This window comes from Nanorana parkeri, unplaced genomic scaffold (assembly GCF_000935625.1).
Source record: "Nanorana parkeri isolate BGI_ZX_2015 unplaced genomic scaffold, ASM93562v1 scaffold207, whole genome shotgun sequence".
Taxonomy (NCBI): Eukaryota; Metazoa; Chordata; class Amphibia; order Anura; family Dicroglossidae; genus Nanorana; species Nanorana parkeri.
This window is the reverse complement of record NW_017306475.1, coordinates 1,598,784-1,613,550: the sequence shown is the minus strand read 5'-3', so window position 1 is coordinate 1,613,550 and position 14,767 is coordinate 1,598,784. Positions and strand designations below refer to the sequence as shown.

At 41.9% G+C, this 14,767-nt stretch overlaps 1 protein-coding gene across 1 annotated transcript in view; it reads right to left on the bottom strand.

Moving 5' to 3' along the window:
• The window catches only part of AP1M1 (adaptor related protein complex 1 mu 1 subunit), a 47,590-nt gene extending 33,103 nt beyond the window's left edge, over nucleotides 1–14,487 (bottom strand). The window contains exons 1-2 of the mRNA XM_018555675.1: nucleotides 14,278–14,487; nucleotides 2,520–2,676 (exon numbers count right to left, since the gene is read on the bottom strand). Of these exons, the coding sequence (XP_018411177.1) occupies nucleotides 2,520–2,676; nucleotides 14,278–14,319 (199 nt within the window). The 5' untranslated portion in view covers nucleotides 14,320–14,487. The remainder of the gene's footprint in view (nucleotides 1–2,519; nucleotides 2,677–14,277) is intronic.
• Between the last annotated feature and the right edge of the window lie 280 nt (nucleotides 14,488–14,767).

The window sequence follows — 14,767 nt, the reverse complement described above, 5'->3', positions numbered from 1 at the left end:
AGATCATCAGGGATGGCGAAGAGATCATTTTTTATTGAGGCAGTGGTTGTGAGGTAGATGCACTATATTGCCAAAAGAATTGGGACGCCTGTCTTTAGACGCACATGAACTTTATGACATCCCAGTCGTAGCCTGTAGGGTTTAATATGAGTTGCCCCACCCTTTGCAGCTATACCAGCTTCTACTCTTCTGGGAAGGCTGTCCACAAGGTTTAGGAGTGTGTATGGAAATGTTTGACCATTCTTCCAGAAGCGCATTTGTGAATTCAGGTACTGATGTTGGACGAGAAGGCCCGGCTCGCAGTCTCCGCTCTAATTCATCCCAAAGGTGTTCTATCGGGTTAAGATCAGGACTCTGTGCAGGCCAGTCAAGTTCCTCCACCCCAAACTCGCTCATCCATGTCTTTATGGACCTTGCATTGTGCACTGGTGCGCAGCCATGTTGGAACAGAAAGGGGCCATCCCCAAACTGTTCCCACAAAGTTGGGAGCATGCAATTGTTCAAAATGTCTTGGTATGCTGATGCCTTAAGAGTTCCCTTCACTGGAACTAAGGGGTCAAGCCCAACCCCTGAAAAACAACCCCTCACCATACTTTACACTTGGCACAATACAGTCAGGCAAGTACTGTTCTCCAGGCAACCGCCAAACCCAGACACGTCCATCGGATTGCCAGACAGAGAAGCGTGATTCGTCAATCCAGAGAACACGTCTCTAGAGTCCAGTGGCAGCGTGCTTTACACCACTGCATCCGACGCTTTGCATTGTACTTGGTGATATAAGGCTTGGATGCAGCTGCTCGGTCATGGAAATGCATTCCATGAAGCTCTCTACGCAGTGTTGTGCTAATCTGAAGGCCATACAAAGTTTTCTGCCGCCCCGAGGACGGGCCTCGGTGGCCTTGTGGGAAATCCGGGCCTGATCACCTTCTGATGCACTGGGGCTGGACAGATGGATCAAAGCACACTAAGGCGTACACAAGTAAAACTCTGCCAAACTCGACCCAGTAACATAGCACTCAATTTCTCAGCACTCAGTTCCTTAGCGTTTTAACCCCTTCATGACTGAGCTTTTGTTTTAGTTTCAGTACTTTAGGGCCTGTTCACACGACGTCCGTTTTCTGTGCTGACCTGATCCGTACGCTCCTGCACTAAAAATGCATCCCAATGTGTTTTATGGGCTACAGTTCTCACGTGCGCAGTCCGTTCAGGTTACTGCACGTCACATTTTGTCCGGTCAGGAAACGGTCCGGAAACGCAAAACGTGTCAAAAACGCACTGCACTGCAGCTAACATACTGACAGCCCCACTCCAGCAAAAAAATAAAATAATTGTTTTAACTGGATCAAAAACACATAGCACCACGTCTGCAGATCTGCACCTGATCCGGACCTGAAAATCATGTGAACAGGCCCTTAATGACTGATGCACTTTTGACATTTTTGCTGTGTGATTCTTCCACAGCAGTAATATACTTTCTTACTAAATGTACCCACACATGTATATTGCTTTTTAGGACAGATAGGATAGATATTTTTTCTGTACTTCTCAGCCTAAAACCTAACATTTTAATCTTTTTTTCTCTAAAAGCGATCACCTGGCATACAATGTCACTGTCACTAAGTGTCACACTTAGTGACAGCAACATACTTTGAACATCACTGTCATGAGGGGGTTAAATTAAAAAAGTTACCCCTTAGGGTGAAAAACAAATCTGCAGCTCAGCTGCAGATTTTCATTGTAAAGCATTAATATTTATATTAATGATAGTATAAATATATATTTAAATATATCATTTTTGTTACATTTCTTTTTTTTTACAAATTAAAAAAAACACATTATTTTATTAATTTCATTATATCAAGTCATTGCTAATGAATCTCACTATTACTGCTTGATAAATTATTAAATTTTTTGTTATTATCAGGCTGCTTCAAATTAGCATAATAACCTTAGTGACACTGTTTCTGCAGCATTTCAGGATCAGATCTCACTAAAGGTTTTCTGATCGTTCCAACAACCATCAGAAGCCTGTAACATTGTTTCAGCAAAAGAAATACGTGGCTAAATGTTTCTATTGCTGAAACTTTAGGAGGAAAAAAGCTGGTATACATTGGGATTTCCCGATCAATACCAGCTGTCAGTGATGGCAAGAGCTGTAAATACTAGGGATGCACAGATACTTTTCGAGTACCAGTGCAAATACTTGGCATTTTCATGAGAACTACCAGGGTTGCAGCGGTTGCAGCTGGGACCTGGCTCTGGCGCTCCACCACTGTCCTAAAATCATTAGTCGATATTGTTTTAGAAATACTGTTTTCTCTAGTCTAGTCTTGGAGCTCAAAAGTATCGGTACATGTACTCGTACTTGTACCGAGTACTGTACTTGGTATCTGTGCAACCCTAGTAAATACCGCTCAGCTCTCACGGTCAGACATCCGATTCCTGAAAGGGATCGAGTGTCTGAAAAGGCTTAACTCTCACAAAAATGGTTCACAAAATCATATAAAAAGAAAGGATACAATATAAATTATTGTGTTTAATCCACATGAATCGGACTCCTCCATGAGCAAGTATTGGTGAAAGTGCCCCTTCCTCTTCCTTTTCCATTAGGATTGGCATGAAGTGCTCAACTTCAGACATATCGACATCTCCACGATAATTCCGACATATGAGGACCTATACGAAAATAGTGTAAAATTACTGTATAGCAAATCTGCAAAATTAGATTTTCACTGTTTTGCAACAAAAAGAACAATCACTATTGTCAATTGTGAGGTTGTATAAGTGAGGCATTCTTTAGTTTCTGCACTAAAAAAAAGTCACCAGAATCCAGGTATTACAAACACAATAGTAGTAATAATCTTATGTTGTTTGTTGATGATATTTTAGTCTTCATAGCAACCTTAGTTCTTCGGCAGAAACTCAAAGCATTATCCCACAGAGACCACTAGCACATGGCAACTCTTACAGTGGAGTTGTCTGGTTAAAGTGAACCGGTGTTCAATTATAAACTTTTTACAAGTATAGGTCCTGCCTAAAGAACAGAAACTATAGGAAACCTGCTACTTCCTTTTTTAGCCACTCAGGAACATTTCATTGAAGCTGGCAGGGCTTGGCCATAAAAGTTGGGTAATACCAGACCCCAGTAACAAAATGATACAAAATCAAAGAGGGGCAAACAAGAGACTTTATTATGGATTAAAAAAAAGCACTGTCATAAATGTGTGGATATGTAGTAGCCTGCAGGAGCATCACAAATCGCAATCACAAGAACCTCTCCTCGCTGACCCAAGAAGTAAAAAACAACCGCTGGTCACCTCAGTCGGCCCTGGCCACTGTATGCTTAGGCTGGCGCATTTCCGGGGGAACGCCCCCTTCCTCATGAGCCATAGCTTGCCCTATGAGTAAGCAGGATTAACCCCTTCATGACAGCTTGTTTTCAGCTTCTGTTGGTAAATGACTGACACACTTTTTACATTTTTGCTGTGTGATTCTTCCACAGCAGTAATATACTTTTTTACTAAATGTAACCACACATATTCTATATTGTTTTTTAGAGGACCGATAGGGCTATATAATTATATCAAACATGTGTAGAAAACACTCACAATTTTTGATTATTATTATTTTTTAGAAATGTTTTATAATAATTATAGTACAAAAAATATATTTATATATAATTTTTATTTTCTTAATTTTTTTTTGTCAGTTTATATCAAGCAGTCACTATAATTTTTGGTTATTATTAGGCTGCTCCAAACTTAGGAACAGCTAATAATAACCTTAGAGACTGATCCTGACAGCATGTCAGAATCAGATTTCACTAAGGCCCGGTTCACACCTAGGCGTTTTGTAGCGCGTTCCTACGCTCTGCAAAATGCTCAAAAACACAGAAATCCCATTATTTCCTATGGGTATGGTTCACACCTGGGCGTATTACAGGCCGTATAAACGCGCTACAAAACATCCTACGCCCAAAGAAGTACAGGAGCTTCTTGTCATGCGTTTCCATTGGGATACAGCCAAGTAGCTCTCTGAAATGCGCGTTTGTCGTGCGGTTTTTTTTACTGCGAAACGCGCGACAAACGCCCATATTCGATACGCCTAGGTGTGAACCCAGCCTAAAGGTTTCTGATTGTGCCCAGACAACCAGAAATGATACATTTGAGGCACAGAGATACATTATAACATTGTGCCTGAAATGTATCACATAGCTTCATAAACATCATAAACATCGGACCAGTCTATGGAGCTGTCAAAACAAATAGCAGAGAGGTGACTCACTCTGCTGCCTCTCTGCTATCTTCAGCTGTCAAATACCGGATCACTATTTAGCGATCCGGTATTTGTATGTAACGGCTTCATTCTTTCATTAATGAAAGAAAGAAGCTTTTTATAAAAGCCTAACTATTTCATTATTGAATGCCTCTATACTGAGGCATTAATTAATGAATGGTAATCGCTGAGAATCGGCGGTTACCAGCATTACAGAGCTGCAAATAACAGTCATTTAGGCACTTTGTGGCAGGACGTACAGTGTACGTCTCCCGTCATGAAGGGGTTAACCACTTGAAGACCAGGTGTTTACACCCTCTTCCTGGCCAGGCCATTTTTCAGTATTCAGCGCTGCAGAACTTTGACATTTATTCATTTAGTCACACAGCGCTGTACTGAAATTAATTTTATACTATTTTTTGGGGACAGATAGCGCTTTTTTTGGATATTTATTTTTTACTATATAATGAAAAAAAATACAGAAAATTTGGAGTAAAAAAAAAAACACAACTGTTTTCTGTACTTTATGTTTAAAAAAGCATTGATTCTCACCCAAATTTTGGGTAAAATATAAAAGACAGGGTCACGTCAGGTAAATAGACACCAAACATGTCAAGCCTTAAAATTGTGTTCGCTCGTGAAATCGCTAAAAAAAAAAAAAAAAACATACTCAAAATTAAAAGCTTTAAAAGCTTTTGCCACTCATCAGTTTAGCGTCAACAGTGACTGATGGCCATAGAATTATAGAACAATGCCGAATACCACTAGCTATAGAGGACTACAAAACCTAGCAATAGTACATTATACAGTGCAATGCAGAATACCACCAGCTATAGAGGACTACAAAACCCAGCAATAGTACATTATACAGCGCAATGCAGAATACCGCCAGCTATAATGTACTATTGCTGGGATTTGTTGTAGTCCTCTATAGCCGATGCCATTCTGCATTCATTGCTGTATAATTTTACACTTTTCATTTCACTATATTGCACACCACACTTTTTCTTTTTTACTTCCACCGCTCCAAGCTTGCTCCTGTGATGGGACTACAATCTCAATACAAACTAGTAGCCCCATCACTGGAGCCATTTTTTATCCGATTAACCGATTAATCGTACTTAATAATCGGCTAACTAATCGATTTTGAAAATAATCGTTACCTGCAGCTCTACTAGGGACCCCCAAAGAAGCTGATGAAGCAAATGGTCTGCTTCACCAGATTCTCTCCAGCTTCTGTAGCCGGAGAAAGACAGCTGAATGCGGAAGTGATATAATATACTGCACACCCACATGCATAATACAAGCGATCCGGCGGCTGTACAGATGCCGGCATGCTTGTCTGCAAAAAGCCATGGGAGAAAGCGGGGAGACTGAGTCATCGCTTTTTACCATGACTTGCCGCTACCAGTCTTCTCACTTGAGACTCCGCCTCCCACTCCCATGTGTTTGAGAAAGCGTGGCCACACCAGATTTAGATTTTCTTTTTTAAAAAGCTGAGAGCGGGCTCCAGTAACTGTTACCTCCCCTAAGAGGAAAGGAGCTTGAAGAAGGGCTGCAGGTGGCCGCTTTCTGTGTTTTGGGATGAGATTATCTTGGATGTGCTGAGACTTTGGAAATCAGGAATTCTGCTAATACAGTAAAGGTAAGGGAGTATGTTTATTTGGCATTAGGTCATAATTCTCCTTTAAGGATAATCAAGATATCGTTATAAAAGCAAGAGGATAAAGGCCTTGTGGCTGATCAGCCCGTCCAAGTGTACATGTTTTTTGGAATTAGTGTGTTGGTTGTTGAAATGACCTTTTAATAGAATAAGTGGTGGCGGCTAGTTGGTGTGTTTTTCAATGACCCAGAATTTCATTAATCTCTAATAAATTTATATATTTTTATACTACATTTGACCTTCCGACCCTGATTAATACTGTTCTTAGATTTGATCCTTCTTGATCACTTTATTCTTTGTTCTCTAGTTTTGTAAACAGTTGAGGTTTGTTCTGAAAGTCACTTGATATATTCATGTCTATTTTTCTACCCACCAGTGGAGTTCATCTAAATTTGGGTTTGGCGCTCTTGGTATAAACCTTTACTTTTTGAATTATTTGGAAGAAGCCTATAGGCTTCTGTCGGATAAAAGTACATGTAGGAAGATGACAGGAGATCCCCCTGCAGAGTATTAAAAAAACTCCTTTTAGTAATGCTGGATAGAACAGTCAGTGATGGGGTCATTTCTAAAACTGAAAAATATCTAAAGGATTCAGCACCCCTTAAAAAGGAGAACTATGGGGTGAGTGCTTTTCACTCAAGGGAAATGTACATGTATAGCAGAGATGTACTGCTAATTGTCTTTTTTTTTTTTTGCCTTGACGTTAGTTTTTAAATGTATCAGAGAGATCTCCCAGAATACATCATCACTTGCTTCAGTGGAGGCTTAAAGGAGAACTATGAGGTGAGTGCTTTTCACTCACCTCATAGTTCTAGCCGACCTGTGACAATGAAACTGTCACAGGTCGGCTCAGTAGATCGGGAAGTGAGCGAACACATACCGGCGTTCGCTCACTTCTCGATCCTGTCACAGCTCTATGCCGTGACAGGGGAGTGGCTGGATTCCCCTCTCCCCGCTCCGATCCTCCAGCGCTGACTGGCGGAACAAACGGGGGAGGGGCGGTTACAACTGGCTCTGCCTCTTGATAGGAGGCACTCACGCAGCGAGGCGGATCCAGACATAATTGCTTCAGCTGCGGCGTCTCAGTATACCGCGAGCTGTAGCTCACGGTATACTGAGCTTAGGGTGACGGGAAGACGCTAGTTTGTGTCCTCCCGTTACCTTGAGAACTATGGGGAAAAGCCCTAACCCCATAGTTCTCCTTTAATACCCCACTTTTATCATATGCCAAAATCCATAAGAATACCTATAAACCTCCAGGGAGACCCATCATAGCAGGAATAGGTAGTGTAACATACAATTTTGCATGCTACATTGATCACTTCCTTCAACCCCTAGTCTGGGATCTACCCTATGTGCGGGATTCGAGCCATATGCTAAAAATCCTGATGAATTATGAGTGGAAAGACACATACATATGGGCCTCACTGGATGTCTCCTCGTTATACAGTGTATGTCTATTGAGCATCAATTTGGCTTAATGGCTGTACATTATTTGTCTAAATCTGGATCAATTCGCAGCAAGTAAACTTCATCATGGAAGTAATGGAGTTTATACTTACACAATTACTTTTCGTTTATGGACAACTTCTACATACAGGTCAAAGGCACTGCCATGGGCGCCAGGTATTATTATTATTACATAGTATTTATATAGCGCCAACAATTTGCGCAGCACTTTACAATATAAGGAAGACATTACAGTTACAATACAATTCAAGACAAGATGGTAAGGAGGGCCCTGCCCCTGAGGGCTTACAATCTAAAAGAGGAGGGGGAAATGATACATGAGGTAGCTGTGGGAATGAATTATGTGAGAATGTGATGGGTCAGTGGTTAGGTTGAGGTGGGATAGGCTTCCCTGAAGAGAAGAGTCTTTAGGGAACTCCTAAAGGCAGTCAAGGTGGGAGATAGACGGACAGGTTGGGGTAAGGAGTTCCAGAGGATGGGAGAGACTCTAGAGAAGTCCTGGAGGCGTATGCCCCTAGCTATGCCAACTTATTTATGGGTTTTTGAGAATCCAGTCACATCTGGTCCAATAACCCATTTGGGGCAAACCTGGTCCTCTATGCCAGGTACATCAGCTATGTAGCAAAGAAGGTTTACTGCAGTTTGTGGACATTGCAGTCAGAATCCCTACTCAATTGAGTTCACACATGTTATAGATGAAAACTCCTAAGTCTATTCAGATTTGGAGTTAGGACACGATGGTACCAGGAAGATCACTTTTAAGACATACTTTAAGCCTACTGATGGAAACTCCTATGTGCATGCCTCTAGCGGGCATCATCCCAAATGGATTAAGAATATCCCCAAGGGAAAATTTGGGAGACTTAGGAGGACATGTTCCAGCTTGGAAGACTACAATTCTCAAGGTCGCATCCTTAAACAAAAACAAAAAGAATTAACCACTTCATGTCCGCGGTGTTAAACTGTTAAACCCCCTTCCCATCCAGGCCATTTTTCAGTGTTCAGCGCTGCAGTACTTTGACGTTTATTCCGTCATGCAGCGCTGTACTGAAATACATTTTATACCATTTTTTGGGGACAGAGAGCTTTCTTTTGGTTGTATTTAATCAAAATGTAAAAAAAAACTGTTTCCCCTATATTAAATGATAAAACATTTATTACCCAATTTTTTGTGTAAAATAAAAAAGACGGGGTCACGTCGGGTAAAAAGACACCAAACATGTCAAGCCTTAAAATCGCGCATTTTAAGGCTCAAAAACCCGAATACCCAAAATTGGTCATAGGCGACGCTTTAAAAGCTTTTACCACTCATCAGTTTAGTGTTATCAGTGATAGATAGCCCTAAAATGATTGCTCTCACTCCGACGTTCGCGACGATATGTAACGTGTAGCGCAATTGTCATTTTCGCATTCTGGCGCCGCAAACGCGTATTTACGTTTATATGTGCGTAAATGTGGGGGTGGGGGTGGGACTTAAAAAATTGGGGTTTTTTTAAAAAACTTTTTTATGTGACATTTATTTTTTTTTACTCTTTTTATGTTTTTTTACACTTAATGTCATTGCTATTACATAGGGGGAATAACAATCCCCCTATATAATAGCAAAGGCACACTGACAGGTCCTCTTTATGGAGTCATTAGGGATCTCTAAGACCCTTAATGTTACCTGGGGACCCCAAAAGAAGCTGATGAAGCACAGATCTGCTTCATCAGCTTCTTCTCTCTGGCTATAGCAGCCAGATGACTGACAGGTGAATGCGGAAGTGATGTAATAAACATCACTTCTGCATTCCCAGCACGGAGGGAGGTCAGCAAGGAGGAAGATGCTGACCTCCCTCCCATCTTCCTCCTGACGCCCTCCCGAGCAGCGGATCCCGGGATTGAAGGTGAGGGGGGCGGCGGATCTCAAGGGGGGGAGGGGGGTCACGCAGCCAGCACATACACGCGATCGGTAGGCTATAGAGCCGTCGATCGTATGTATGTGAAACAGCCGATAACGGCTCTTTGCATTGAACGGGCTTTTTCTGCCCGGGGGCGCGCGCAGAAAAAAAAAATGCCGTCTGGAGACGGCAACCCGCAAATGCAAGTCCGCCGTCCGTCCGTTAAAACCTATCATAATGCCAGTTTAGAAGGTCCGACAGTGTTCGGGATTGAGGCCATTCTGGTAATGAAGGATCCTGGGATCAGGTACAGGAAGCTGTGCAAAAGAGAAATATGTTGGATCTATAGACTTAGCAATCTAGTACCTAATGGCCTCAATGAAGCTTTCGAAATAGCTGCAGTCGTCTAACAGTGTATTTTTTCACCTCTTATGTTAATCATCCAGAAAATGATAGGCACTAAACATTGTTGAGCACTCTTCCAGTCCATTTATCATGGCCCTATGGCTCTTATGTCTTTAAAGGAAAATACCCTAGGTGGTAAAGTGTGCGTTTACGGTACATTCTTTATCACCATATCGTTTTTCCTTCTTTCTCTCTGGACCATACCCTATGGGGAGATAATAAAAAGGTCTGGACCATTATACTGTTTTTTGCTCTCTAGAATATATTACAAATAGGGGGAATATTGGAGGCATAGTAAAGTTTATTAACGCAGGAATCGGCATCAGCCTCAATACGAGTTGTGCCAATTTCTGAAAGAATATCCCTAATAGTTCTTGTTCCCTTTTTAGAGTGACTTTCATAATCTCCTGCCTAGTTAGATAACCTTTAGTTATCCACCTTTGTGTCAATCTATATGATGAAATGTAATTTCTAGGTAATCTATATTTAATAATATACACTTGGTGTGTAATGTTTCAGCATTAACATTCCCACATGTGGCTAATTACTTTTCCATCTATATAAAAGTTCTTGTGACTGAAGCTGAATACACTGAAAATGACTAGTTAGGTGTACTTTTTACAATAATTACTAGACATATAATGTACTATGTGAATAGGGCTAGATATTTATACAATTGTCATTGGTTATTGACAATTTTACTACCACCTGTAATTAGATTTTTTTAAAACATTTTAACAATTTTTTTACTGTTCTAATCATTTTCATGTGTGTATATATAGATAGAGGAATCTGTTGCACTTTCTCCATGTGACCATAGAAAATCCGCAGTTTTAAAGAAACACCTTCTCTGGTGGTTCATTCAATGACAATGTCCCCTTCTTCGGGACACAGAAGCGATCTGGTGACAGGTAAGTCGCCAGGATCGCTTCTGTTGTAAAGCCGACAGTCGGCTCTACAAGTTTAAACAGAGTCCCGGCGGCAAAAGTCGCCGGGAGTCTGTTTAAACAGCCCCGATGCTGGCGACGCACACTGTACGTCGTCAGTCACGAAGGGGTTAATCACCAGGTCCCACCAATGACGTCTGGATTACATCTGTGTTTGCAGACTGCCCACAGAAATGAGCGAAATTTTATTCAAAATTTTAAACCAAGGGGAGAAAAAAAAAAGCTATATAATCACTCTGAGCTTTACCATTCTGCTATCTTACATTTAAAAAAAAAAAAATATTAAAAAAAAACACTTATGTGATATTTTTTTGGCAGAGTTATATTTTGGGGTAAACGTTGCATTGGAAAGAAAAAAAAAAGGAATTTAGTTTTTTCCCCCCACGCTCTGAAAAAAATGAATCGGGGATTAAGGGAGAAAAATGGCTGAGGACTCAAGTGGTTAAAGAGGCATGATTCTTCTAGCTAAGATATGGCATACCCAGCTGCCCCAGTCTCCTGGTGGTATGCTTCCTCAGTCACTGATTCAATGCTACGAGATCAAGTGTGTAACTCTTGGCACCATTTTTAAAATGTGCCCTCCTTACTTCAAACAGTTCCAAGGCCCCCTTTCCTTCAACTAAGGTCTTGTTCACACCAAATGCAGAGCAGATCTGCATGAGTTTCTGCACACAAAGTGCAGTGGGTGGTGCCGCGTGTTTGACACGTTTCTGATGCGTTCAGGGCCGTTTTTGGTTAAAAATGGGCTTTCAGTGCGCTCGTGCGTTTGCATGCGTTTTTGATGCGTTGGCATGTGTTCCAGAGCAGGTACTGCTGCAGTTTTTTTACATGCTCTGGAACTGAACGCTGCAGTGTGAACTAGAGCCCAAAATACCATTGGAATACATTGGACGCAGTTTTGATCCGGTCTGTAACTGCTCTGCTCTTGGAACGCGCTTAGTGTGAACAAGGCCTAAAAGTCTCTGCCTCTGGTGTCCAATAAAGAATATTCAGAATATTCAGATTTGAACCCACTTGCCCCCTTATTCCCTATAGAAATCCCATGATTACAAACATGCCAGACTCTCTATGATCACAAGAAGCGTGGTTCTCACAGCTAGTGGAGGATTTTCACATACATACATACCCTGAATTTCATTAAGTGTATAGCGGCTTAAACAAGGCAAGGCTTAACCATTTCCAGCCTGGCAGAGTGTCCCGTCATTAAACAATGCAGTATCTAGCCTGTTGTCAGAAGCGTATAACTTTTGCTGCACAGGCCAGTTAGGCTCATTAAGGAAATTGCAGCATTGGGGGAGAGACAAGGTAAGTGTAAACAGCTTTCTTTTCTTACTTTTAAAGCTCAGGGGAGCTTACATCTGTACAACCTACTCCTGAAAGCTGCTGGCATGTCAACGACGTGTTTATGCAACGGATCTCATGTTTTAGCAGTCCAACAGCTTTTGCATGTTACTTCATTTAGAGATCCCAGGTAAAGAAACGAACGCTGAAGTTGTTAAAGCTAAATGTTGAATGGGCTAAATCTGAGATCCACCATTCCATTAAAGTGGTAGTAAACCGCTGTGAGAAGGGTAGGGTTTTGGGCCTAATGTGCAAGGATAGGAGTGGAAATGTCTTCAATTAACCCTCAGACAGCAATAAAAACACACAATACACCAAACCACACAAACCTCTATAACCTGCATGTAGGAATGGGTGCTTGACTGAACAGTGACATTGTGCAAATCCAAACTTTGACAAAGGACACAGAAATGTCACCATTTGCCGCCTTGAAAAGGGGGGCTGTGTACCCTTGAAACTGTTTTTTTCAGATACACACAGTAAAACACGAATCATCTTCCTGTTTTTTACGGTCCCATGGCTGCCCACGTGAACAAGGCCTCTACAACAGCACACCTCAGTATGTAACTTGTATGCTGTGTCTTCTTTTTTCCTGGATCCAAAGATTACTACCCCAGGTTCCAGGTGGCTCCATTGACCTGCAGGGTCCTATGGAGCCACCTTTTCCGGGTCTTTGACGCTGGCAACATACACTGGCATTAAAGAAGGGCTATACAGGTTATGCATGTGCAGTGACCAAAGTGGCCCTACCTTAAGGGCGCTTTGCATTTTGGCACAAGGTCAGCTTTAACCACTTCAAGACCAGGTGTTTAGACCCCCTTCCTGTGGCAGTTAAACTGCATGTATATAAACATGAATTTATGTAAAAAATACTGGGCTGCAGGAAACTTTCTGTCCAACCAGTCTGATTCCAGCTGTGGATGTGATAAAGTAAGGAAATAAGGGAAGTATATGACCATTAAAGTGTACATCTTTGGATAAGAAGAATTAGAACCAGTCTTTTTTTTTACTCCAATCCAAGGCCCTATTGAAGAGATAGATATAGGTTTACAAAAGCTTTTTAAATGCATATAAAAAAAGTGTCTAATCACACAACCTTACAAATCCCCCGATAGCAGTAAAAACCCAACAGAAGTTCTAATTCTTTCCCACTCTGCCAAAACAAGTAAAAAAGGTTTTTGGCTTCAATACTACTTTAAAGCCTAACTCAGAGCAAACAAAAAAGTACCCTTGCAGTGGGACAACCAGAGCACTGCAATGGTTAAAGTGACATTAAACCCTCAGATTTTTTAACATAAACCAATACTGTAATGTGTGCCTTACTGTAATCCATGGTTGTTTCCCTTTCTCTTTGCTGCTCTTCCTTTTAAATCTGTATCTGTTCTCATGCTCTGCAGAACTTCTGTTTTGCAGCAGACTGCCTTGTCTCAGGAATGGATACACGGTGTCTGTGTATACGTTTGTATAGGCTTGTAACCTGAGCCAGCACTACAGGAAGAGGCCCTGAGCTGAAAAGGGAAGTTCTCCCCCAGCATGAGAAGACATGAGGATTTAAAAGGAAGAGCAGCAAAGAGAAGGGAAACAACCATGGATTACAGTAAGGCACACATTACAGTATTTGTTTATGTTAAAAAATCTGAGGGTTTAATGTCACTTTAAGTACTTGTTTATGTCCTGAGGCTGGAGTAAAGCAGCAGATTTACTTACCTGACCCGCGCTCCCTTCAGGCTGCTAGACTGGCCACTGCAGTCTCTATTCCCCTTCACTCAAGAACTCCAGACAAATCAAATCTTAACCCTTGCAGTGGGGCTACCCCTGCACTGCAAGGGTTAAGTGCTCGTTTTGTCTAGGGAGCTAACATAACAAAGTTAAGCTGGCCATATTAGTAGATTTCCGAATTTACTAATAATGCAAAAGATCGTTCTTTACCACCTGATAATGCTTTTTCGTCACGACGGTCAAAATGAATCGTGGATTTGACCCCATTAAGTCGAAAGAAAGATCTGTCCCCAATGTCACGGAAGATGGGCATTAAGCAACGCTGTAAAAAAGCTAAGCAATATATGAAGATGCTGTGTAGAAATGTGTAAAATAGTCATGATGTTATACTGAAGCATAAAAAGAGAGATAAGAGCCGGCAGAAGAGAGTATTCTTTTATGGGTGCATAGACCAGTGACAGGTTGTCTGTTCCATATACCCGCCCTCCATATGGCACCTAGGATGCCTGGGAGCGGAGGGCCTGCCATCCACCATTACAATACCGGGCATACTACAGAGCGCACTCAGCGGTCTCACCTTCCCCTTCAGGTCCAGCACGTAGACGGCGCTGGCCGACATGTTTCCCTCTGTCTGTGGCCGCTCCCGAACGAACACAATGCTTGTCCTCAGCCCCGGCACATCCCCGTTATACTTCTCTCTAGCGGTCCGCACTGAGAGGAAGCTTGCTCATATCCCTTCCGGGCATCACTGTCATGGCTTTCCACTACCAAGATGGCGGCGGCGGCAAAGCGCTACCATTATCACTAATGCCAGTCGCATTCCCATACCAAAATGGCCGCGACAAGACTTTCCCTCGTAGATTAATAACATAAAAATGTCGTAATAAAGCGGCCGCCTCTGCTGCTTCGTCAGGGTGGCAGGGCAGACTCTAAACAGGAAGGGTCATAATGTGTAGCTGACACTATAGCTCTCATTTGGAGGGTCTGCCCCATTTTTGTATCCCTCTTTCCTCCTCAGTCGTCCCTCTTTTTAGTGCATATACCTCTAAGCCCCCATTCACATCTGT